Genomic DNA, 25498 nt, shown 5'->3' on the forward strand with positions numbered 1-25498 from the left:
ATGCACACGCAGGCAACACCAAATGCTTTTAGTGTGGCAACGCCAGTAATACACAGAGAAAAATGTCCACTTCATGAGATTTTTAATTCATTTCTTTATACAATAGGTGCGTTCTCAGCTGCAATAGTTTTGGTACAAAAAGGTTAGTAAATCTAATTCTAAGCTAAGCAATTGCTTCGAAAATTACAAATATTTGTCTACAAATAATTTGCTCATTTGGCACGATCATCATTGTCGAAAAATTACTTAAAGTTCAGTATGCTTGAAAATAGTATTTTCAATATTTTCCTGAAGTTTTTCAACTTTGCGCGTTTGTTTCTTTAGCTGCTCCTCTATATCTTCAAACCGATTGCTTTTGTCTCTGTGCTTTTCATCCTAATAAAAGAAACCAGTCTTATAATTATGTATAATTTGAATTGTACTTTTGTCTTATACCTTGTACTTCTCCTTGTGCAGAGCATGCTCGGCATGTAGATGGCGCAGCTTTAGGAGACGACTCTCAAAATGATGCAGCTCGGTTTTAAGGGACATTAGTTCTTTGTCAGTGAAATTGCTGGCCTGAGCCACACGCCACAATCCCTGTACCTTGGGCTCGATAAACTCTTGGCTATGGGGGCCGGTAGATACTAATCGCTCAAGACGATCATAGTGATCTTTGATGCCAACATGATGTCCACGTAGAGTATTCATATCACTTTCAAACTTTTTCACGTTCTGTTCATGCGTCTTAATCTCATTTTCATTGGGATCATTTGAAATGAGATTATACGTATCCAGATCTTCGGTGTTTATAGCATCTATTTCATAAAAAGGAGTTAATAACTGGTTTGTTTTTACAGTGGACTTAAGCTTACTTTCATGGTTGTCCATATCCAAAGTGCCAATATTCTCAAGCAAACTATAATACATATCCACTTTGTCCTGGTGATGATCAAACTCTTGCTTGAGGGATTTCATCTCTTCAGCTGTAAACCCTGAAATTTCTGCTTTCTCCCATAGACGATTTAGTTTCTTGTCCTTAAAAAGACTTTTATTTTTATGTCTTTCCTCTGGATCATGGAATTTCTACAAAGCGGAATTATTATTACAACCTGTTGCCGTAAGACATCAAACATACCTTAAAGGGCTTTGTTTTTTCCACATCCTGAGTGTCCTCAAAATGTTCCAGCAAATCGTAGGTGCTCATTATTCCAATTAGCTTTTGACGTAGCTCATTCTCTTTCAGTCCATCTTTGTCTTTGTGCTGCGAGTTTAGCTGTTTCCACGCGATCTCCTCTTTATCATGGATTTTTAGCTCCATGTACAAAGACTTTATTTTAGTTTCCGTTAATCGCTGACAAAAATAAAGGGAATTTAAATATATTTGAGACATTATAAACCACTTATGACTTACGCTTTGCGCCTTTGACCAGATCAAATTTAGTTTGGCTATACGAAAAGGTCGCTGAAGATTCCGAATTTCCGGCTCATACTTTTCGTCGATGACCTGCTTAAAATGCGGGCTGTTTGCCTCTTTACTGTATTTTTTGCTCTGCCTTTTGTCGGCGTTGACACTTTGCGTTGCGATTAATAGACCTATAGTGGCCAATGCCACAATTAAGTGACACGTTTTCATTATAATTCTTCTGCAAATCAGAGCAAATCTTCCAATCGGACTTTTAGTGTTGAGTTGGGAGTACAAAAAAAGAGTTACTGATTCAGCGGAACAAATGAACTAGTTACTTGGCACTGTTCTAATTGAACAGTTTGTAATTTTTATATAATTTTATTGTGTGGTGCTGCCACCTTTCATGAATTTACATCCATATCGATAAATTCAAATTGAATACTTAAGTGCGACAAGGATAGGGAATTCAAACAAAATGCGGCAAATATAAAACGTGATATTGATGATGTATTTAATACTGTTTTATTTAATATATGTATGTATATAGTGTCAAAATAAGGTATGTACAAAAAACTAAACTAAGACCAAGCATCACATACTAGGACCGAATATATATTGATAATAATTGCACATGGTGATGTTCCTTAAGCTTGTAAAGGCACCTCAGATCAACGTATGGCCTGCGACATATGTAGAGGCGTTACCATAAGCGTCAACTCAGCGTCCTTTAAGTTAGCACCACGTAAGTTCGCCTCCTGTAAATCGCTACCTGATAAATTGCAGCGTTCCAGGTCGGCGCCAGCCAGCAAAGCGCCACGTAAATTACAATTCTTCATATTTGCATTTTTGAGGTTTGCTACGCGTAAATTAACACCAGCCATATTACTGCTCTCTAAGCAAGCACCCTTTAAATTAACGCCCTCTAGGTTGGTTCGCACACCCGTAGGATCCTCAAAGTTGCAGCCACGTAAATTGGCGCCCTCCTGAAATGTATCATTAAATATATCAATAATTAAATAAATTCAATTTGTGTATTCTTGGAAACGACTAGAAGTCCGAGCAGTATGCACAAAAGAACGATTCTTACCATGTTGGCACAAAGACCTCGCACTGAAACCAATTGAGCGCATTCCAGGTTCGCATACTGAAGATCCGCACGCTCCAGGCAGCAGTAGTTCAGATTTGTATGTGATAAATTGCAACGCGACATGTTGGCATACTAATAACCAAAGACATAATACTTTACTATTTCATAGTTATATATACATATATCGCACGGCTATTCCTTACCTTAAAATTAATATTCCGAAAATCTAGTTTGCGTAAATCAGCGCCTGCTAGATTGACACCCTGAAAGCGCAGTTCCGTAATTGCTGATGTCTGTATAATGGCTTTTATCACATCGATACGTGTCAGTGGTCTATCGTCGAGAGGTTCTTCCTGTTCTAGCTTTTCCTCCAAGTGTGTGACCAGCGAGTAAATTCCGAAGAAACGTGCCTCCTCTAGAACGCCTCTTAAGCTGATGTGTTTATCGCACACAAATTCACCATGGCGTAAATAGTTTATAATTGGCTCGAAATACCGAGCACTCCGATCGATCAAGTATGCGCCCTGCTCGTCCTTTTCGCTGGGCATCATGCCACCATCCTGTAGAAACATTCTTGCGAGCATAGAGTCAGGTTCTCGACCGACGAGTGTATCAATTGTTGTTGTATAAATTTTTCCACCCACATTTAATTTCACCCATTTATTCGATGGAAAAGTATGGGGGTCGGGCTTCTCGCCACAAGCTGCAACATCATTTGTATTTTTTTCCGCTCCATCGCTTTCCATTGGGTTGAATTTTTGCAATTGTTTTGTTGTGGTTTTTGTTGCTGCAATTTCAGCAACTCCGATTTTTTCTCTTGGGCGAACGGGAATCGATTCATTGGTGTGGCAGCACACTTTTTCCGCGCTATCGATACTAATCGTTTGTCTGACGATAAATTGTCCATCCATAAATAATCTTATATTATTGAAGAAAATTTAGAATCATCCTCCGTCAACATATACTCATATATTTTAAAGCAGTACTGAACTCGTAATTTTAACTGTTAATATGACAACGGCCGAAGCCGAAAGACCTATTGGCAGCGCCAGTAGCAGCAGCAGCAGCTCGAGTGCCAATCAACGGGGTGTCAGTCGCGTACTTGCAAAGTTGTCTCATTCGTTGGCGGAGGGAGAGTTCTATGAAGCCCATATGATGTATCGAACGTTATATTTTCGTTACACGGCCCAGAAACGTTACCAGGACTGCTTAGATTTGCTATATGACGGTGCACAGAAACTAATCGAGAAGGAGCAGGAGAGTAGTGCTGCGGACTTGTGTTTATTGCTGGTAGATACGCTGGAGAAGCGTGGCCCACAACCAGAGGCCGCGGACAATTTCGAATGGGTACCTCGACTCGGTGGATTGATTCGCGGCTTAAGCGCAACTACAGTAGAACGCGAGACTCTGATCGTATGTCAATACTACAAAATTAAACCATTTGCAATTGTTCTTATTTACATTTCAATATATTTAGCACCGGGTTATCAAATGGAGCACCTCTGTGCATGGTCAGTTCGGACATCCGGTGTTGCACAAGCTAATAGCACATGTGTTCTGGACAGAGGGCAACATTGAATCGGCCCGTCATCATTACTTGCTCTGTCAGGACGGCAGTCTCTGTGGACGTGTGCTGATTGAAATAAGTCAGAGCAAGGGCTTTCACAGAGAAGTGGATTTGTTTTTGGTGCAAGCTGTGCTGCAGCAGCTGTCATTGAAGGATCGCAAAACGGCTGAAGATACGTTCACCGAGTATACACGATACCATCCGAAGCTATTGAGGCACGAGTTTCCCTACAATGAGCCTCTGGTCAATTTTCTTTATTTTCTCTTCCGACTCATCGACACGAAGAGCGTGGTTGGTTTTCGTGCCTTGCGTAAACTGTATGAGCCGTCTTTAAAACGCGACACGTCTTTCACGAAATATCTGACGAAAATTGGGGTGACGTACTTTGATGAGCAACCAGAGCAGGTGCATGCTGGACCCTCTGGACTTGGTGGCATGTTTGGCGATATCTTCAATCAACTGATGCAAGGGTTTGATGACGATGATGATGTGCAAAGCAGACCGACGCGACGTCAAAACGCTAACAGCGAACTGGACTAGCAGCAGATGCCGTCGCCGGATTGGTAGTCCGGTAAAGCCATCGGGATTAATTGATAAATTGATATATACACCGGGGCTTTCTTTGTAATATTATTATATATTTGCTAATTAAAATTTTGCTGGAAGCTGAAGTAATAAGCATATAAAGTTTATACATATAATCGAAATTGATGGAGGCATATTAGTTACCAAATGGCACTGTTTGTGCAAATGGTAGAAGGGAATTACTCGAAATGGCCTTGGTGCCCAGATATCATGAAATCGATGGTTCACTTATCGATTGTTACTCATCTCTATTGCGTTCAGTATTTTTAGTCTGATTGTTGTAAATTGCAATACCAAAACTAAGTACTTGTTGCTTTATTCTAACGATTTTTTGGGACGCTAAAACATATAGTCCATGTTTAGATTGTATTTTCATAAAGTGTCATAATAATACATATACATATACTGATCATTGCTCTGATATTAAAACTAACAAAGTGAATTTTAGTACACGTGAGTATAAATAAAGTAAACAAATATTAGCACGGTTTCATCTCTAGTTCACATATATTTTAGTTTCAGAAAGAGTTAGGAGGAAAAGTTGAAAATTAATTTTAATACTGGTTTGTAAGAAAAGCAGACTCTGAACGAGTGAGTTTTTAAAATTTTCTATGTGAGTTAAATCATATCAACCTGCCAATTTGCGAAAGCAAACCAACACATTTCTATAAATGTCGAAAAACTTGCAGCGATATGGATGATAAAGCAGCAGCGCCCACTGCCGACGCTGCTACCGAAACAGAGGCCGGCAATGAACTTTCAACAGTCGATCACACAACAGTCATAATGGAACCAGCGCCGAGCACATCAAAGTCAACAATTACCGAATTGGATAATACCGAGCGCTATACGGTGGGAGCTGTTTCAGTGGCGGCAGCCGCAGCAGCAGCAACAGCTCGAGAAGCCTTAAACGTCGATACGGAACGTTGTTGTTGGATTTGCTTTGCGACGGATGAGGATAATCGATTGGCTGCGTGGGTGCAGCCCTGCCAGTGTCGCGGCACAACAAAGTGGGTACACCAGAGCTGCCTGTATCGCTGGATCGATGAAAAGACACAAAAGGGCAGTGCGCTGCGCTCTGTATCCTGCCCGCAATGCCAAACCGAGTATATTATTGTGTTCCCACAAATGGGTAAGCTGGGTGTTGCCTTGGAAGCCATGGACACTCTGGTGAAGCGTTTGAGCCCTTTTCTAGCAGCCGGTTTCTTTGTCGGCTCGCTATATTGGACGGCAGTGACTTATGGAGCTGTAACGTTCCTCCAGGTGAGTCTATGAATAGTAATAACTACTATTATCACAACAATATTGGTGCACGCAGATCGTTGGTCACGAAAATGGCATGTCTATAATGGAAGCTGGAGATCCGCTCATACTACTCATTGGTCTGCCCGCAATACCAGTTGGCCTGGTACTGGGCCGATTAATCCGCTGGGAAGATGCCCTACTACGTTTGATACGGAATCGTGGCACCGTCATGCGCAAGTTTCCCTTTGTGAATTTTATATATCCGAACCTGTGAGTACTTTATATTTTCCAAAGTTCAAAGGTTATCTTAATCGACTTTAACCTTGTAGCAATCAACAGGAAGAGGAGTTGCCTACTTCTTCTAATCCGGCTACGCCCGCACTTTCTGATCCAGTTTCCGCAACGCGAATATTTTGCGGAGCTTTGCTGTTGCCTACAATATCATGCATTGTGGGTCGCATATTATTCGATTCAGTTGAGAACACGTTGCATCGCACACTGCTTGGGGGAATAACCTTCATTACAGTAAAGGGCATGTTGAAAATCTATTTAAAACAGAAGCAATATGCGCGTCGCAAGAAACGCCGTATTGTCGACTATACGGAAGAGAATATACGAAACTTTATGCACCGCAACAATAACAATGCAGGCGCCGCTGGTATCGGTGGAGCTCGTCATGTCCTGCAACAGCAACAGCACGCGCAGCAACAGCCAGCAGCTGCGATGCCTCGTTTGATTGGTGCTGCGGCAGCATCTCGAGATCGTGCTGGTCGAGAACGAGATCATGAACCCAACAGCGTTGACAGCGTTGTTTAAATATGAATGGACCCTCAATTGATTGATCAATTGATAATATATTGGATAACTACTTATTGTTCAACTAGTTCAGTTTTGATTTAACTTCATTTTGTTAACAACTTGGACTCTTAAGGCAAAGAAAAAAACTTTGATAAACAAAAATGGAAAAAGAAAACAAACAGATGTATGCACATGCGTGCTTGTAAGCCAAATTCATTGCGAGATTAACCATTTCAGGAATCTACTAATAACTCAGCCGAATATTGGTTGATTAAATTTCATGTTAATAAAACAGAAGAAAAATTAAATTGCACAGTCCATTTAGATATTAAATACATATAACTAACTATATGTATAGATATATATATTATATATAACACCTATATTACGCTTTATGCTTCCACACGATTGAATTAATGTTAACATTTTGTAAACAACAAATACTACAAAATTGCCTATGTAAATAAAACCGAGACCCTTGGCTGTGGGTGGGTTTATAATGATGCCAATGTCTGTACTTCAGATCTAAGACCCGAATTGAGAAACCTGTAGAGGCTATTTCAACTTGACCAGATTAGATAAGCTTCGCACAGCAGTCGTCGCAGCAAGAAAGTGTGAATAATTTCTTTATTTTGAAGCACTTTGCCTGCAAGCCACTCGCCCTGAGTCATCAAGATAATGAACCCGCTCTGTAACAATTGTTTATATGTATGTACATATATGTATATAGTTATATGTATGTGCGTAGCGAACTGTTAAGCATGGCTTTAAGGTGCTGCACAAGAGAAGCCGCAACATCATCGCATCTATCATATATGTATATGTATGTACATACATATATGAATGTCTGTACACACAAAAGTTACAGTTAAAGACCCGGACAAAGTGAATGCTCCAAAAAGCGATCTAATCATTTATAATTGTTAGCGACTCGAGTGTTTGTTTTGTCTATTTGCGCTTATCATCGACAACACACGAGCTGTTGCTGCTGCTGCTGCTGCCGCTGCTGCTGCTAGATGATATCTGTGTGTACATATAGAAAATACATACATACATATGTATAGCAAACACACAGAACTTCTAACGGGCCATGCCGACTTTTGCACTGCGCTGCAATCTACGGCAATTGAGATGGTTAATGACGATGATAAGACTTATAATATTGTAATGTATGTATCTTGGGGAGTTCTTTAGTTTTGATATGTTCAGCTTGTAGCGCATTAGGTTAGTCTGCCTAGCTGCAACTGTTTAACATCAAGTGAAGCACAGCCGAACAGAGGTAAAATTCGCACACACATACACGGATGATTTATATATGCCTCTGCCAAGGTGTTTGCAGCTGTGTGTGTGTGTGTGTGTGTGTGTGTGTAGCCCACCTGTTTGGCTTTTCAGGAGCAATCACACGGTCTTGCGTTCACAGCAGTTGAAAGATTTCTTACTGCTTTCTTTCGCTGTCGTCACACCAACAACAACAGCGACAGCAGAAACAACAACAACAATAAGCACAGCAACAGCAGCAGCAGCAACAACTACAACTCCAACGGGTTGCGTTTGTTCTTTGTGACTGAACGAACGTCCGTTGGGGGCCAAAGGCGGGCGTACACATAACGTAACGAATCGCTGAAGCTTGGGAGTCAGTCGTGTTGCTTGTCGACTCTGTATTGTTGTTGCTGTAGCTGAGCTGTTGCTGTTGCTGTCGTCGTTGTCATTTGTGTGCGACGACAGCGACTACGGTTAATAACAGCGCTGTGTCGGCAACTCCGCAGTCAGACGGGCACCGGCTACCAATACGCATCGCCAGCGACGCCTCGCGTTGATAACAAACAAAAAAATAAAATAATTAAATACAAGCCAACAAAGACTACAATAAATATTAACTAAAAATAAAAAAACATATGTATTTAGAATATACGATTGTACACATACTATATAGCACGTAGTATATGCGAGTTGTCGGCATTGTTGTTCGGTGGTTCCTCGACATCGAATAAAACAAACGAAATGTTTTGAAAGCGAATCGAGTTGTTGTCACAACTGCAACGGGCCACACACGATAAGCACTGTCATCATATAGCCGATCCTGAGCCAAGCAGATCCTACGATCGTCCCAGATCACCTTCAAAGATGAGCAACACAATGACCGCTGCCCACGAGCCGATCCACTATCTGGATAGCATTTTGAATGAGGAGGAGAAACGCTGCGGCGATCAATATTCACATCAATGGCGCAATTTCACAATATCGCGTTCGGGTCGCTTCAGATCGAAGAACAAGAAACGAGATGTGGTCGATGGCAAGCTCTTCGATGGCAAGGAAAATGATAAGGTGAGTGTGTTGCACCTGCCCCTTAACCCAATTTTCATTTTCAATTTCATTTCCATTTCCATTTCTATTGTATTTGTATATGTACTTAAATTTGTATATGTATTTGTATTTGTCTTACTTATCAGCAGACACTCCAAAAATAGAATATAACGACGATATATTATATTGATATGATAAGTGTTAACGTGATTTATATGTGAATATAATATATGTACATACATACATACGTACATATATGTATGTATGTATGTATCTGTTAGCAACGGGTTTTGGGGCTTTTTTCTCTTTGCCTTAAAAGTCCAAATATCAGTTTACAAGTTTTTGCTGTGTTTTTCATGTGAATCGAAGAAACAGCAACGACAACAACAACAACAACAAATGGCATAAAAAACGGAAATGCTCATTAATAAAAAACGGAAGTTGGTTTATTATGATAAGACTGTGTATGCAATCAGCTCTATGACGTTATTTATAAAAACTGCTGACTATCCTATATACATATAAATAAATACATATGTATATGTAAAGAGATATACGATATATCCTATCACTGCAAGGCGTATGAATATTGCTGATGACAAATGCTTACCATTTCTCGAGCTGGCTGTATAAAAATAAGTGCATTCTCGATGCCAAAAGTAGAGATACGTACAATTATATATAATTATATATATATATGCATATATTTACTTTATATTACTCATTCGTAATTAAAGCAATTAGGAGGCGGCGTGTTCAGGGAAAAAGTGGCAAAAAAACTTTAAACTTGTTTATGATCAACACGAGCAAAAAAATAATTGAAAAGGTTGCCAAGCTTAAAATTATAAATCATATACAAACAGAAGGCGCCTTTAGTCTTTATACTAATAGGGCAGAAAATGAAGTCACTTTAAGATATGCCATAACTAGTGCAAATCGCTCTTGCTTCAAGTTTGGCTTCCTATAGACCAGATAAGATTATTGACGGTACTTTTTCTGCTATCAATATTTTGGCCTTCACTGCAATTCTCCATTTTATATATGATGTACATATATCTACGTCGCAGATCTTTCGGAGTGTGCTGCCTTAGAGCCTAGCAAAATATCTTTCGTAAATGTTCTTTATGCCCCCATAAAAGGGCTGTATAAAATATAGACTAATAAAAGAACAAAATTGGTGTAAAACGCAGTTAAAAATACATTATTTTCTTGCAAGTGATAAAAAACGAAAATAAAATATAAAGAAAGTAAAAACGCAAGAACAGAACTCAGTCGGGTGCAAGTCAAATAAAGTAAGATCAATAAATATCTATATATATATGTATATACATACATATATGCACACATATGTGTATGTATAGCGACCGACAAACACACCTTTCTGGAAACTTTATTTCGTTTGGCGCCGTTGTAAGATGAGTAAGGCAAGCGAATTCAACAAAATGTCATATAATACATATTCAAATTTCGTTACAAAAAAAAAGGAAGATATATTTATATACATACACACATATATGTACATATATGCATACACATGCATGGATGCGAAACCAGATACATTGCAGAGCAGCCATAAGAAGAAGAAACAAGTATAAATGAAAACAAAATTTGTTTCTGTCATCGGCACGCGTCTCTGGTTAAATTTGGCAAGTGAACCGGCCAGCCGGTCGGTCAGTGGGGGGTAAAGCCTCAACCTGAGGGTGTTCCACCTGCCTTTTTTTTTTGTTTTACTTACGCAACAAATGCAATGAGCGAACGATCGGTCGATCGATTGATTGTCAGCGGCAAACGTGCTTGCTGCGTCATTGCCGTCTGTGCATTGAACTTGGTTCACTTTATGAAAAGCAGAAAATAAACAACAACAAAAAGTATAACAAATATCGCTAGGTGCTTTATTACACCTTTTTAACCTATTCCAGATAGGACATGTTTAAGTGCTGAACAAAGTGTCGAGCTGTGTTTGCTTTCATTTTATAAGCTAGCTATAAATTAAGCTAAGGAGATAAGTTTTCAATATCTTTTTGACATAAGAGAACTGTAAATAGATACATATGTATCTCTAACTCATAATTCACTTCAGCTTAGACCTCATGGCGTATGAGTAACATAAAAGAATTCTAGCTTTCATGTTTAACTAAAATTTGATCAGCCATATGCATATTGCAAGTATTTAATGAATTTGAATTTAAAAGAGGATTTCAAGAACGTTTCTACCTTGACAAATAATCAAACCAACCATTTCTGTAAGTCTGTTATTTTATAATGAAACTTTCTTTAAAATAAGTAGAGCAACACGGCGTATCAGTTATATTTAACCAATCTTTAGACCTTCATTTAGTATTTCAGATCATAGTATTTGATTTTATATACACTTAAATTAGTTTTTAGCAGTCTCTTGACGTCTCGTGACGTCTTCTTGGTTTATAACATGCGAAAAATCAAAAAGCCTCTAGATTATATACATATCTCGCATAGGTGTATATATACATATGTATGTATGTGTACAACAATGATAATAGTAAAGCATGAATTATGGCCAAGGTTTTACCAACGAAAGCACTCAAACAATATTGTTTGTACCTATATCAGGTATTGCAAAATTTTCTTCATTGTGCTTTAACAGGGCAAAAACCTTATCAGCAACTAACAGTAGAGATTGCAAAAACAAAGGCAAACCTTTTTCTGTTTTGGTTTCTCTATATATATAGGGAAAAGCACCTATAAACATACATACATACAAACATTTATAGCATATAGGTAAGTGGTTGTGCACGCTTGGCTGTTCTGTTGCCGCCAGTTGTCAAAAAAAAAAAAAAAAAAAAAAGCCGAGAATTATATTTATGTATGTATATACTCTATTTATGAATGTATGTTTGTATTGGGTGCATGTCGATAGCATGTGCTTGATTAAAATCAGGTGCTAAATCAAAAATATGACTTTGAACATGTCTTTTGATTACTTTTCGAGAAGTCAGTGTCTCTGATTGCTGGAAAGCCAAGTGAAAACTTAATCTAAATAGTCTTCAAATTTGTTTGCTGATAATGATTTTCAAGAGTTATTGTTTGTTTAATATTTTATTTCGATTTATTTATTGCAGATCTCAGCGCGCAATACAACCAGCACCATGTCCAAATCGTCCTCCTATAATTCAAATACAACAAATTCAACAACGGGCGGTAATAATGCAGCGGCGCCGTCGGTGCGAAGTCAACGTGACAAAACGGAGAGCTATAAAAGTTTTTACGAAACCAATTTATAGATAATGTCAGGGTTATATATATATATATACGTTGACATACATATGCATATACTATATACATATACATACAAATATGTATATACAGCTATATGCACTATATATTTGTATTACGCTTTATTGGATCAACCGAAGAGTTTATTGCACAACATGTGAACTAAATAAAGTGTGCAAAATTCACAATGAGAAGGAAACAGTTGAAGAAAAACAATACTAAGGAAGACTAACAAAGCTTTCTTGTGTGTTTAGAATTTTCCAGCTATTTAGTTGTAGTAGAGTATAGAACAGATTAGGGGCTAACTTAGGCACTCTCTAATTATACATATGTCGAAGTAGATCATTGTACTTAAATATATACATACATATATATATGTTTTTAAATAATAAGTAAATGTATGAACATTATTATCTCTTTCTTGCTTAGATTATACAAGTATTAAATCGTGATAACTGCACTAAATCGTATATGCATATCTTTAACTATACACATTACAATATTTCATATATATACACATATGTATATTCGTCTTAACTTTAATAAAAATTCAGTGCTTAAAACGTATCGATAAGCATAAGATTATTGTTTAGCCGTTTACTCTTACAAGCGAAATCATGAGGCATCTTCGTCAGCAGTGGCTGTCGCCGTCGGTCGAATATAGCTGACATCGAGCACACAAAACTTGGCCCGACACATGGGACAGGTGCACTTCTGCTCCAGCCACACTTCACGATCGATATCGCTTTGTCGGGCGGCAAACCAGCGCGCCAAGCACTCCACACACCACATGGGACGACAATAGCAATTGGAGCAGCGCGCCTCATCTGTTAGAGGAGCGCCAGCCCGATTCAAATCGGAGCATTGCTTGTTTATCTTAATATTCGGCTCCGCCAGCATGCATGCAAAGCACTTGTCTGTAATGGGCTCCGAGCTGAATATAGGATTGAGAGCTACCTGCGCTTTGAACACGTCCACAAATCGATCGATGACGCTGCGGTGAAACTGTATGTTGGATGGTATTGTAATTGGACGTCGAAGACGATCCTCCAAGCTACGAAACTCTAAGGCATTTATGCGAATGTTAAAATCAGAAACACCTTGACGCATCGGTTTAACAACTATGCTTATCATTTGCAAGGTGTCGTTCTGATCGTGGTGCGATATATTATAAGTCTCCGCCTAAAATTTAAATATATTGATATTATTCATTGTTTACAACATGTCACCATATGCAGCTGGGAGCTAACTTGCCTTGGCAACGCTGAGAGAAGTGTTGGCTTGGTGCGCAAAGTTAACGTTGTACATGGTTGTTTTTATAATCCAGTTTTCTGTGGCAATCACCGTGCTAATAGAGTTAAGTTTCTTTTTGTAGATGTCTTGACGTCGAAACTCGGTGCTAATGTCGCTTGCAACTGCGCTGTAATTGCCCGGGGTATTTGAGTATTTTGCCAGGGTTTTGTTTATCGGATGTCGACGCCAGTTTTGCTGATGCCATTTAAATATCAATGCTGGGACAGCTAGCATAGCCAGTACACTGAAACGTTGCGCCATTTTCCAGGTGAGCGTTTTGAACGCCACAGCCTCCTGTGGCATAGGAAAATCTGGGTCAAGCTCATTGTCTTCAAGCGGTTGTTGTGTAGCGAATACTGAAAACTTCAGTCTGTGTATTAGAAAATATGTGACTGGCAGACAGCTATGCACAAAGAGATTCAGAGATGTGCGGCGCAGATGGTAGCCAACAAAATCTTGATATTCTTCTCCCAGGAAGGAAGAGAACACCTGCTCGATAGTAAAGCCCAAGCGTTGAAACTCCTCGGGCGGATAAATGACGCACATGCACAATAGGAAGTAGAACAAATTAAAGAGCAGTTCCGACTCATCCATGTTACGAAAAATTTTGAAAAATTCAACAAAAACCAGTAATGAAATATACAAGTCCAGGGTCTAAATTAGAGATGCGCAATTATTGTTGATGTGTCGCAATGCAGAGTTGCCTTCGAGCTATCGGACTCGATAGTTTATTTTTGAACTCGTCGCTATATTCAAATTTGGTTGAAATCGTCATTTTCTTTACTTTATTATTATTTTAAATATTATAATTATGAGCTGAGGCTGTCCAATCATTCTTAGAAAAAAGACAGAAAATAGGTAGCATATATCATAAAATTCCTTTTCTTCTTTAGTGTATTAAATATAAGTATGTATATATTTTTGTAAAAAGATTCTCAATACAAAACTTTCTTTTGAATTGTGCTATTGTCTGATGATGCAAATAAATTTAAGTATTAAATGTCTTTTGCCTAATGAAATCATATTTTCATTGGGAGTCATGGAAGCTATATTTAAGTTAGGGAGATATGTTTAACTAGGCAGTAAACAACTTGCGTTAGACTTTATGCGGACATTATGTACATAACTTTTGATACATAAACAATATAAAATAGGTATGACAGACCACATACATTAACAGATAGATATTTTTGTGTGCTTTATGGAATGTGTGTGTGCGTGGCTTGCAGAAAGTAAACTAGTGCGTATTAATGGACGGTTACTTTACTGCTGAAGTTCACTCAGGTTCGGAATATTGTTGGTGTAATCATCGTTGGATGTCGAACTTGAGTCGTTGGTCAACTCAAAGCTATTATCGCCGCTGGTGCCGGTTACTGTCGTTAGACTTGAGTCGTTATTAGAGTTGTGATGCTCAGAATTGCTCAGATTATGCAATGACACATCCGCCTCTTCGTCATCCACATCATCGTCTTCGTCGTCATCTTCCTCGTCGTCGTCGTCGTCTTCATCGTCGTCAACACTAAGGCTGTTTGTGCCGCTGCTATTGTTACCCCCGTTATCGCTGCGAGCTTTGGCTTCGCTTCCATCGGTTTGCACGGTATTCAAATTTAATGCGCTTATCGCTGGCAAATTATTATGGCTCATATCGGGAACTGTTTTCGTTGTTGTCGATTTTGATGTGGCTGTGGCTGTTTCTGTCGGCGTCGCATCAGATGCGCCACTTATCTCGCAGCTGGAATTTTCAATTAAAAGCGTTATCAAAGGCACATTGGGTACGGTTGCTGTCGAAGTGCTTGTACTATTATAGCTGCCAGTGCTGGCGGTGTCCGAATTGCCAGCATCCAGTGGCGTCGTAGATGTTGTTGCTATTGATACTGCCTCGGAGCAGCCATTGAGTATAGATAGGTGAGGTATATTTTGTGGGGGCTGTGTTTGATTTTGATCACTTCCTGACACCAGCTTTTCACTACTTGCATTGAGAATGGATAGATTGGGCATGTTGACCGTGTTTGAGTGCGCTGAGGATGAGGCTACATCTGTTGTTATGGGTGGCCCATTGCTAGCTGTTGCCTTCAGATGACGGGATAAGCGTGAAGATCGTGGTGGTGCGACTGGCGCTGGGCTGGAGCTGGATATGGATGCGCCATTCTCGATCTGTTGGGGCACACTCTTATCACGTCTAACCATATGCTTGTCGAAGTAATCCAAATTCATTCCAGTGCCACGCGCCTGTGCAGCGGCTGCATTCAATGCGGATGTATTGGGCTGGTAACTGGCACCGTCATCCACATCCATTTCCTCGCTCAGATCCTCACTGCACAAATCTAAGCTGATGTGCGCTGCTGGTCCATCGGTGGGGCGATCAGGTTTAGGCTCTAAAACAACAAAACGTTTAGTTTTAACATAGAATACATTGCGTCCACTATATCTACGAACCATTCAAAAAATGCAAGGCCACAAAATCGGCTGCACTGTAGATCTCGGCCTGTACAAGCAACTGCAGCAGCACACCCACAGTGGGGCGTTCGTTCAGTTTGCCAGAAGTTTTCCACTCATCGATCATTACCTGTGATATGCTTTGGCCGGGCGTCAGGCGCTCAGCGGTCCCATCAATCAGACTTATTTGTTGCGCGTTATACTTAAGCCCCACCTTGGCAGCGATTTCCTGATACTTGAGTGCTCCTGGTGCGCTGCAGGCCTGCGCATCCAGACGTTTCGGTATAATGGACATTAGCTTGCGCCAGCAGCCATTCACATCCAGTATTGTGGCCAACTTATATATGTCGTTGTCATCGACGCGCCGCAATTCCGTGTAGCGCGTATATTTTGAATATTTGGGAGCGGAACTTGTGCTGCTACAAACAGTCGCCCAGCCGTTTGCTTTTGTTTTTGCCATTTCCATTTTGTTTAGGTTTCTTCGAAGCCTTCAGCTTTATCGCTACCGCGCGTCTTTGATATGATTGCGGCTATTGTTTGATTGTCACGCACGCTGCTATAATAACATTTTATAATTACTTGCGTTTGCAGCTCTTTTGTTTTTACTGAATTTTCCTATGAGCCATCATCAATGGTTTCTCCGCACACACATATACATACATATATGTGCGAATGTGGAATAGCCGAAGCTAACAGCTGTTTAAGCTTTCAGTGTTGCCTTATCGATATGACTATCGATAGCAGTAATTTCCCTATTATAGCGCCGCACTGTCTTTTTAAAATTGAAAAATTGTATATACTATAATAAATTTGTATTTTAATTTTTAAATAGCTGCAAAAGATTTGTATAATGGATACAATTACATTTAATACATTGTACAATTGTATGTTTAAAAAAATACATATAAACAAGGACGAACATAAACTGATAAGGTTGTAAAAGTGGATATAAACTGCTTTGTGCTTATGCTAATTATCCGTTTTCGTTTCGTTGGTTTCTTCCAAGCAATATATATGCACATACATATATATGTACAATAATATATATATATAAAATTTGTGTGCTTCTTACTTCGCTTTAAATGTATATGCTCTACTTATTTTGTATATATTTAAGGTCACTTTCTTATTTGTTTCGCATATGTTCAATTCGCTGAGGTTTCGCTAGTAAAGACGGAATGTTTGCTGATTTAAATCTAAACGAGACTCTTGAGTTTCTGTGTATTTTTGTAAAGCTGTGCGCTTTGCCAAAAAAACATTGGACGGTATTATTCTTATTGCCTAACTACTAATTATTGACGTTGGTGTAAAAAAATGTGGTAACAAACAATAACACACTCATAACCAGAGCGGTATTAATGTTGTGACCATGTCTCGTATTCGCTGCATTGCGTGTAGTCTTTCCCATTTGGAAGCGCAGTGTGGGACTAGACATGCGTCCATCGCCGCCGTTGCTGAAGGCTAGCACTCGCAAATTGTAGCTCTTACCGGGCGTCAGCGTGTTAATATAGGCCTCGAGTTTGTTTCCTATAGGCACAATAGTATTGTTGGCAGTGATCATATTCTGATCGGTCTCCCAAATGCGAACCTGTGAAAATTAACAAAATATTTTATATTGCCTGCCTTTCTCAAATTAACAGCAGAATCCATACCTTATAGCCAGCCAGTGGCTCTTCATCTTGAGCCGGCGATACATAGCGCCACACAACACGCACCGTGGACGGATTAATGCCATATACATGCACTGAGGACGGCGGCTTCTGTGGTGCCTTGCGATATGTGCGTTCTAATGTGAGCAGAAATATTTATAGTAAATATGTGTTAAGATATACACACTTAATGTATAGCCGTTACCTTCGAAACGTTCGCTTTCGGGACCCTCGCCAGCTGCATTGTAGGCCATAACCTTAACGAAGTAATACGTATCCGGCTGCAGACCCACAATTAGTGCCCATGGCCGAGTGGTGCGTGATAAGTAGTAGACGGCATCCTCTTCTTGATGCTCGGTCTTCCAGTATTTAAGCTAAATTTTTAAATGGAATGAGTAAATCAATTGCAGTAATATTATTTGAATACTAAGACTTACCCTATGTCCTATGAGTTTGCCTCGTATGTTCTCACGAGACATGTCAATGGGGCTCCAGGACACGTTGAAGCAAGTAGAGTTGTAGGCTAGCGCAAATGGTTTCTGTGGCGCCACTTGTGGCATATCCTCGGCAGAGTAGATGACAACCGTTTCGCTTTCAGGTCCTTTGCCGATGCTGTTTATTGCCTGCACCTTCACCTCGTATTCAGTGTAGTAGTTGTTGAGCGGAATGTTCACCACGGCCACGCCCGTATTTTCTTGGTTCTTTCTAATGTCCGAGGCCCATTCTAAGGCACCCTTTAGTTTCCAGAACACCTTGTAATGAATGCCGTGACTGTGCTGCTCCTGGGGCAATAATGGCTGCCAGGTAATGGTCAGATCGCCAATCTTGCCACCGCCTCCACCCACATTCCGTGGCGCTATATATGGCACATCGTCGTAAGTGCTGTAAATGGGCGACGGTGCTGATGGTGTGCCGATGCCCAAATCATTAACGGCTGCCACGCTGAATTCATATGAGGACCAGGGCGTTAGATTGGTTACCTCAGCCTGCTGACGAGATGTATAACGATCCACCTCACGCGCCTGCACGTGCATGGAAACATTGACCCACGTGCGATTCCAGTTCGTGCGTCCTAGTATGTTGTAGTACCGTATGGGCCGGCCATTGTTGACGCCATCCACCCACTCAATGATGGCCTTGGTCTTGCCGATCTCAATCACCTGCACGCCACCAGGAGCACCAGGAGCTCCTTCAATTATGACATTTGTCTTGGTGCTAATCTCATTGACCGCTGACTGGACGACACACTCGTAATCGCCAGAGTCGCGCATCGTTGTGTTGTGCACCGTCAAGCTATTCCAATCGACGATCTGCAAGAACATTTAGACAGAGTTAATACATTTTGAAAATCAAGAATAGATATAGCATACAATGCGCTGAGTGCCATCGTGATCGTTTCGAAGTATCTCTCCATTGCGTTTCCAAACGTAGGCAATGTCCAGCAGCTCATCGAAGGCAGCCTCACAGTGCAGGTAAATAAGATCATGTTCGCGAGAAACAATTCGCTGCGGGGGCGTCTGCACAAAGCGAATTTCCTCTATAAGAATAAACAAATTAATTCTGTTAATTAAAAACTTAATAAAAATTTAACTCACGCAGCACAATAACTCGAGCATGTGACTCATCCGTGCCCGCCTGATTGGAAGCAATGCACGTGTACATTCCCTCATCATCACGAGATGTGGGCGATATGATGAGGGTGCCGCTGGGAAGTATTCGGCGATGACCACCGGAGCCAAGCAGTTGGCCATCTTTTTTCCACTGGAATTTCGGACGTGGTGCAGCCTCCGGATTACACACAATAGTTGTATTGCCATTGTATACAGCATAGATCTCAGATTCGAGTGGATGCTTCTTGAAAGATGGCTTCATGGATAGTACACGCAATTGAGCCGAACTAAAGGATGTCTTCAGCTGATTCTGTGCGCCGCATTGGTACATGCCCTCATCCTTTTCCTTCTCCAGGAACTTAATGGTTAGCACATTATCTTGTATTATATACCGATCCCGATTTATGGTCAAAGGGTCGAGACGTTCAGCATTCTTGTACCAAGTGTAGTTGGCATCGGGTATGGCAAAGGCCTCACAAATAAAGGTTACATCACTGTTGTAGTCCTTGATCATGTCCTTAAGCGGTATGGTAAACTCAGGGCGCATTTGTATGTTGATATAAATGGACTTCTCCAGCGTCTTGCGCGGATTGGTAATGCTGCAGGTGTACTGACCATTATCATTGGTGGTCGCATTCCTAATGATTAGCACGCGACCATAGCTCGTTGTATATGCATTGCGCTGCAGCGGCTGTCCTTGGCGCGTCCAGTTGTACGAAGGTATAGGATAACCAAATGCCATGCACTCTAAGCGAATCTCTTCTCCAGCGATGGGAGCCTCCGGGAAGACTTTGGGAAAGGTGTTGGCAAAGATCAGCGTCTGATAGTTGCTGTTGGGTGTTACTCGCAGCGGAAAGAAGGGTCCATTACGGCCCGTATCGGAGACAAGCGTTTGCACAGTACACGAATAATTAGCCCGATCCACGGTCTCTATAAACGAAAAGTACAGTGCACCATCATGGGAGACAAACACGCGTTGATCCTCCTCCACAAAGTTGGGGAAATAGTCACGTGCCCAGTAGTATCGAATGGCTGGATAATGTTGGGGCGGATCACAGAAGATGGCTTTGCCCCAGTTCATCTCGCTGGACTCCGCTGAACGTTTCAGATTGAACTCCATGATGAAACCGAAATTGAGATGCGCACTCTCTGAGCGAACGCTGCCAAACTTATTTCGCGCAACGCAATGATAAGCGCCCTGATCTAGCGCTTGCTTGGGATCATATATAATCAGGTTGCCGCCTGATATGGTGTAGCGATCCTCCACCAGGGGATCGATACGTTTGTACTCTAGCGTGTCATTCACATAGACCTCACGATACCACTCGTAGGAAGGAGTTGGATAGCCGCCGGCCAAGCAGCTCAGCGAAACATCGTTAATCAAACGATTCTTGTTCACATCGAAGGTTGTGTCATTCGGTTGCTTCACAAAGTACGGGCCTCGTGGAATGCGCTCCAGATCGCGAATATCTAAGCCATAGGTATAGGGACGCTTATCATCCAGTTTTATGTTGACATTATCCGGGCTGTACAGCGCTTTGGATTCGCAAATAAAAAGATTCAGTTCGATTTCGTAGGCAGGCATAAACATCCAACGATCGCGTTTTTTCGAATAGGCGTAGACCACGCGATCGCGCACATAACCAGTGTCTCCATAGGGCTGATTGGGACCTGCAAAGCATGATTGGTTTTACAACGTTTTTGACTTTTAACTATCAACATTTTACTTACCAAAGAAGCCCCGTAAATTGTTTTGATTGCGTTGATTCAAAGTATTCGTTTGTCCGGTCAGCGCATTGTAGTACTGATTGGGATTATTGAAATTGCGATTGTTAAGATCATTTTGCACTAGGAAGCGATTGTCATTCAGATCCTGGTTCTCCAGCGCCTGCATCTCGTCGAACGCAAAGGAATCCTCAATCTGTATTAACTGCGTGTTGTCATCGTTTACCCAGTTCTGTGGCCCTGTTTGCCGGGCTGATATAAAGAATCTATTCTGCCGTTGATTTTGTATGATTAGCTGCTTTAAAATAAACGCATGCTTCTCCACATTGTCCACATTCACTAAGTCCGCTGTGTAGGCTTTGCAAATCTTCTTAGCCTCTGCCCAGTTGCGCTTGGGTGAGCGTATAAAGCGATAGCATGTCTGTCGGAACGATACCCAATGCTCGGGACAAAAGTTATCCTCATCGGTGAACATGTCCCTATAGCCCAGGCCCGAATTGATCGTATTAGTCACGCTGTTGCGGTTGAAGGGATCATATTGGGGGCCCGTATTCGAAATGGCGCCCGGCCCCACAATGTTGCCACCGCCGCCAACGCCCAGCATCGGTCGGTTGCTGTCGTAGTTGTTGTAACCATTGTAGCTATTCGGATTCAGACCAGTGCCCCCGAAATTCGGATTGTTTGGCTGATTGCCAAAGTCCAGCAACGGATTATCATACGCTGTACTGTCCGGATTTTGTTGCTGGCCCGTGTACGAAGGATTATAGCGGGGCGAGTAGTCCTTATTATAAGTGGGTTGATATGTCTGGGGCTGTTGCCCTTGTTGTGGAGGCGGCAGGCCCAGCTGTGGCTGTTGTTGCGGTTGCAAATCGCTGGGCAGTTGCCCCCTGCTCGTTGCCAACAGCAACAATTGCACTAGCCAGCAGGCTAATAGCCTGCTCCTTGTTGACATAGTGACTTGGTTTACTTTCAGTTACAGCTCGACGTGAGAACTTATCCAGCTGGCTTTTTGTGGGAGACTAAAGGCACATTTTCTAGTTGGAAACTCGGAGTCTATAAATACAGAACAATAGAAAATGTTTATTTGCGATTTTCAATTTACGAACTGTGAATGTAAACAAATCAAAAGATCAATCTTATTACTCATACGAATAGAGGTTGTATTAGTAAGTGCACACATACACACCTACACGTACAATAGAATCTCTTTTGAATGGCCAAATATGGCTTTTAATTTTTTTATCGCAATTAAGAACATATATGAAATATGCAAAATGGTAAGGTTCAAGCTCTGAATTGGAAATATTTATGAATTAAAGTTATTCCACTGCTAATTGAGTCTCCACTGTACATGATCATAGGCGTATGCTTGTTTGCGTGTGTGTGTGTGTGTGTGTGTGTGTCTTACATTAGGCGTGGTCTTGAGCTTGTTTACGTGCTTAATTCTAAAAGAATTAATGAATCGGATGAGTTTTTTGTTTTTGTTTAAATATTTTTAGCTAATTAGAATTAGTATTTATCTATAATTATAGTTGATAAGTTCAGTCTACATAAATTGGGCATCGCCTCCGCCCAATTTGACCAAAGCTACGCTTAGTCAAACAGCTCAGACCCAACCACACCTTAAATTTAGAGCCACTCATTTATAGGGTATTTAAACCACTATTTCATGCATAATATTCATTTAAAAGTTCTGTTGATTATCACTTTTTATTAACACTAACCAATTGATCATAAATTATTCACAAAATACTTCAAAATTATATATTTATTAAATAAAAACAAAACTAGGCACAAGTCCGACAAAGCCACGATTAGATGGCCGATAGACGATAACAATTGTATGCAGCTCGTGACTAGAGTTGCCAGTTCTGAAAGTTATAGAAGTCATGATGGTGTGACACGTTCAATTTTAGAGCATGGAAAATTAAGAATAAGTGACAGTGAATACCATTTTATTTTAACAAAACTATTATTGAGTATGTCGTTAAACTATAAAATTGAATAATTAATTGATATCAATTGTTAAATGAGCTATCATATTAAAAGTGCACAGTAAAATGATTGTGTTCACTAAAATATTATATTCGATACATATGCACCGTAATTTATCGATGTTTTCACAACAAACCATCGTGTACCTATCGAGATTCATCCGAGTGGTGATGTGTAATAACCAAAGTTTTGGTGATATTTCAAATAAAAACAGAGCTAATTAGGCAACAAAACAACACAGCAAGGGACAGGGAGCCACACAAACAATATGAACTACAATCCAAATGCGGGTATGCGGAATCGTAAGTGGGAGAACTGTAAGGAACAAGCTATAGCTACGCAAGTATATACCACGAAGGCAGCTATTGTTGTTGTTGCCGCGGCGGCGGCGGCGGCGACTGCCGCAAATACAAAAAGCTGCAGCTGGCGGTTATTTTAGTTGCCTCTCGTAGTTGATTATTGAATCGTTCAAAGGTTATTTCTATAGCTTGCACTAATAATTGTTGCGTTTTTAGTTTGTTTACTGCGTCTGTAGCTTGATTTTCCCGTTTCCTTCCTAACACTTGCGAATCTATCACAATCCAATTGGGATGTTGAATCAACAGAATTTAACGGCTGTTCTGTATTCCAAAAATAGCTCAAGGTGGCGGACGCGTTCGTCCCATTAAACGGGTGAGCGATTTGAATGCCATGGGCCCGACGGCTCCGATGCCCAGTGGTTCAGCTTTCATGACTCCAACGGTAGCACCCACCATGTTCGATCCCAACATGTATGGCGGTCCGGCTCCACAACAAGCTAATAGCTATGGCTACAATGCGGCCCCAACGTCAGCGGCGTCGCCACAACAGTCACAGCAGCAAAACTATGGATATACGCCGGGCCAACAGACAATGGCAAATGCACCATCTGGACAGCCTGCTTTTGGCATGAGTGGACCGCAGCCACCAGCATTTGGAGCTGCTGCCGGCTCTGCACCTGGTGGTCAATATCCACAGTTTTCCATGTTCCAGCAGCCCATCGTACAGGACATGGCGATGCAGTATGGTCAGCGGTTGGCCGATCAAGGCAAACAACTTGTAGAGAATCAGTTTGAGAAATGGGTGCCGGTCGCCAAATTGAAGTACTACTTTGCTGTAGACAATGCCTATGTGGGACGAAAGCTACGATTGCTGTTCTTTCCTTATATACACAAGGTAAGTTGGCTGAAAAAATTTTAAACTTTAGACGATTACCAACCCGGCAAAAAAGGCTAAGCTGTATAACTATTCTTATCCTTATAGGATTGGTCACTGAAATACGATCAGGAGCATCCTGTGCAGCCACGTTATGACATAAACGCGCCAGATCTTTATCTGCCAACGATGGGCTACATAACATATGTAATTGTTGCCGGCTTATTGCTGGGCATGCAGAATCGGTTCTCGCCCGAGCAACTAGGCATACAGGCATCTAGTGCGATGGCATATAGCATTTTTGAATTGGTCATCTACTCCATATCGCTTTACGTGATGAATGTGAAGACGAGTCTTAAGACTTTGGACTTGCTGGCATTTACGGGCTATAAATATGTAAATATTGTCGTCTGCCTGTTGATGAGCACGCTCTTCTTTCGATCTGGTTACTATATAGCGTTGGCATATACCAGCTTCTCCTTTGGCTTCTTTCTGGTGAGCAAGAAGAACAATGCGAAAGGAATATGAGATATACTTAATTGTTACTGTCTTTCAGCTACGGACGTTGCGAACAAAACTGTTGCAGGACAACACGCCAACAGCGCCCAGCGGTGCCATCAACTACGATCCGTATGGGAATCCACAGCAATTCGATTATAGCGGTGGTCGGAAGAGGAAACTATACTTCTTATTCCTTGTAGTTGCTGGTCAGATATTGTTCGCTTTTTTGCTATCGAAGCATTTGTACTTGCCCGGTGTGGATCCATTGGCAACGCTAAAAGCGCTATAAAAATCTATAGTTTAATTTTAACGAAACTCATTTCATTGATTGGGGCAACGAAAAACAGTCACTCACACACACACACACACACACATGGGTGTATGTGCGCAGTGTACACACCCTCTCAAAATTGATGGTGTGCTAGAATGTTTTCAAATCGCCAATGAAAAATCATTTCCAAAATGTTAAAATCTTAGTAGCTTATGTGGTTAGAAATACGTTACTTAAAGTTCGCGAAACATCCGATTGAGATTTGCAATAGGTGATGCATATACATATTTTTGTTATTAACAAAATTAACACATTTTATACATAAATAAACAATGCTTGATAAATGAAAATATTATGGCTATAGAATAGTATGAAAACTATTGAAATTTGGAATTCTCTTGTTTTTTTTTCCATCTATCGAATATGAGTGGCAAATATTAAGACAGATCTTATAAGTTGCTTCCGAACTTACTTTTGCATCAAGGCTGAATATTTTGCCTAAGAGACCATTTGAAATATGACATTCGGAAATTTACACGTATCATCGATCGACTGTTGCATAAAATAAACAAATTTTTTTGTCATTGAAACAAGCTTTCGTGTATTTTTAATTGTTTTTT

General features: G+C 40.7%; 9 protein-coding genes across 13 annotated transcripts; 4 read left to right on the forward strand and 5 right to left on the reverse strand.

The window, feature by feature from the left end:
- Window positions 1-65: 65 nt before the first annotated feature.
- On the reverse strand, window positions 66-1694 carry LOC108652376 (alpha-2-macroglobulin receptor-associated protein). Its single transcript, XM_018102551.3, has 5 exons — window positions 1394-1694; window positions 1118-1333; window positions 855-1065; window positions 436-797; window positions 66-375 (listed from the first exon to the last, which is right to left on the reverse strand). The coding sequence occupies exons 1-5, from the start codon at window positions 1613-1615 to the stop codon at window positions 247-249; spliced, it is 1140 nt and encodes a 379-aa protein (XP_017958040.1). The 5' UTR covers window positions 1616-1694; the 3' UTR covers window positions 66-246.
- Window positions 1695-1893: 199 nt separating this feature from the next.
- Window positions 1894-3385, reverse strand: LOC108652355 (BTB/POZ domain-containing protein KCTD9). Its single transcript, XM_018102528.2, has 3 exons — window positions 2678-3385; window positions 2475-2606; window positions 1894-2370 (listed from the first exon to the last, which is right to left on the reverse strand). The coding sequence occupies exons 1-3, from the start codon at window positions 3383-3385 to the stop codon at window positions 2056-2058; spliced, it is 1155 nt and encodes a 384-aa protein (XP_017958017.1). The 3' UTR covers window positions 1894-2055.
- A 100-nt stretch (window positions 3386-3485) lies between these two features.
- On the forward strand, window positions 3486-4719 carry LOC108652383 (Golgi to ER traffic protein 4 homolog). The gene is made up of 2 exons (XM_018102561.3): window positions 3486-3887; window positions 3952-4719. The coding sequence occupies exons 1-2, from the start codon at window positions 3486-3488 to the stop codon at window positions 4579-4581; spliced, it is 1032 nt and encodes a 343-aa protein (XP_017958050.1). The 3' UTR covers window positions 4582-4719.
- Window positions 4720-5089: 370 nt separating this feature from the next.
- On the forward strand, window positions 5090-8654 carry LOC108652313 (E3 ubiquitin-protein ligase MARCHF5). Of its 2 annotated transcripts, none has more exons than XM_018102479.3 (4): window positions 5090-5239; window positions 5316-5889; window positions 5945-6141; window positions 6201-8654. In XM_018102479.3, exons 2-4 carry the CDS (start codon window positions 5320-5322, stop codon window positions 6685-6687), a joined length of 1254 nt encoding a protein of 417 aa, XP_017957968.2. In that variant the 5' UTR covers window positions 5090-5239; window positions 5316-5319; the 3' UTR covers window positions 6688-8654. The 2 variants fall into 2 exon arrangements, with proteins under 2 accessions (XP_017957968.2, XP_017957959.2); XM_018102470.3 differs by having other exon boundaries at window positions 5098-5217.
- Window positions 8655-8708: 54 nt separating this feature from the next.
- Window positions 8709-12606, forward strand: LOC108652418 (uncharacterized). Its single transcript, XM_018102608.3, has 2 exons — window positions 8709-8994; window positions 12072-12606. Exons 1-2 carry the CDS (start codon window positions 8794-8796, stop codon window positions 12231-12233), a joined length of 363 nt encoding a protein of 120 aa, XP_017958097.1. The 5' UTR covers window positions 8709-8793; the 3' UTR covers window positions 12234-12606.
- A 142-nt stretch (window positions 12607-12748) lies between these two features.
- Window positions 12749-14112, reverse strand: LOC108652345 (E3 ubiquitin-protein ligase TM129). Its single transcript, XM_018102519.3, has 2 exons — window positions 13480-14112; window positions 12749-13407 (listed from the first exon to the last, which is right to left on the reverse strand). The coding sequence occupies exons 1-2, from the start codon at window positions 14110-14112 to the stop codon at window positions 12841-12843; spliced, it is 1200 nt and encodes a 399-aa protein (XP_017958008.1). The 3' UTR covers window positions 12749-12840.
- A 282-nt stretch (window positions 14113-14394) lies between these two features.
- On the reverse strand, window positions 14395-16631 carry tub (interleukin 1 receptor associated kinase 4 tube). Its single transcript, XM_018102457.3, has 2 exons — window positions 15955-16631; window positions 14395-15893 (listed from the first exon to the last, which is right to left on the reverse strand). Exons 1-2 carry the CDS (start codon window positions 16418-16420, stop codon window positions 14782-14784), a joined length of 1578 nt encoding a protein of 525 aa, XP_017957946.1. The 5' UTR covers window positions 16421-16631; the 3' UTR covers window positions 14395-14781.
- Window positions 16632-16744: 113 nt separating this feature from the next.
- Window positions 16745-22808, reverse strand: Cont (Contactin). Of its 2 annotated transcripts, none has more exons than XM_018102328.3 (8): window positions 22663-22808; window positions 20945-21991; window positions 19199-20884; window positions 18974-19140; window positions 18041-18913; window positions 17809-17977; window positions 17607-17740; window positions 16745-17542 (listed from the first exon to the last, which is right to left on the reverse strand). In XM_018102328.3, exons 2-8 carry the CDS (start codon window positions 21888-21890, stop codon window positions 17243-17245), a joined length of 4275 nt encoding a protein of 1424 aa, XP_017957817.2. In that variant the 5' UTR covers window positions 21891-21991; window positions 22663-22808; the 3' UTR covers window positions 16745-17242. The 2 variants fall into 2 exon arrangements, with proteins under 2 accessions (XP_017957817.2, XP_089112674.1); XM_089256548.1 differs by having other exon boundaries at window positions 22561-22784.
- Window positions 22809-22904: 96 nt separating this feature from the next.
- On the forward strand, window positions 22905-25221 carry Yif1 (Yip1d-interacting factor 1). Of its 3 annotated transcripts, none has more exons than XM_018102491.2 (4): window positions 22905-23250; window positions 23571-24127; window positions 24215-24601; window positions 24663-25221. In XM_018102491.2, the coding sequence occupies exons 1-4, from the start codon at window positions 23202-23204 to the stop codon at window positions 24894-24896; spliced, it is 1227 nt and encodes a 408-aa protein (XP_017957980.1). In that variant the 5' UTR covers window positions 22905-23201; the 3' UTR covers window positions 24897-25221. The 3 variants fall into 3 exon arrangements, with proteins under 3 accessions (XP_017957980.1, XP_017957988.1, XP_017957996.1); XM_018102499.2 differs by having other exon boundaries at window positions 22905-23235; XM_018102507.3 differs by having other exon boundaries at window positions 22908-23223.
- The last annotated feature ends 277 nt before the right edge of the window (window positions 25222-25498 follow it).

This window comes from Drosophila navojoa, chromosome 2 (assembly GCF_054131105.1).
Source record: "Drosophila navojoa isolate 15081-1374.11 chromosome 2, UAZ_NAV_1.0, whole genome shotgun sequence".
Lineage (NCBI taxonomy): Eukaryota > Metazoa > Arthropoda > Insecta > Diptera > Drosophilidae > Drosophila > Drosophila navojoa.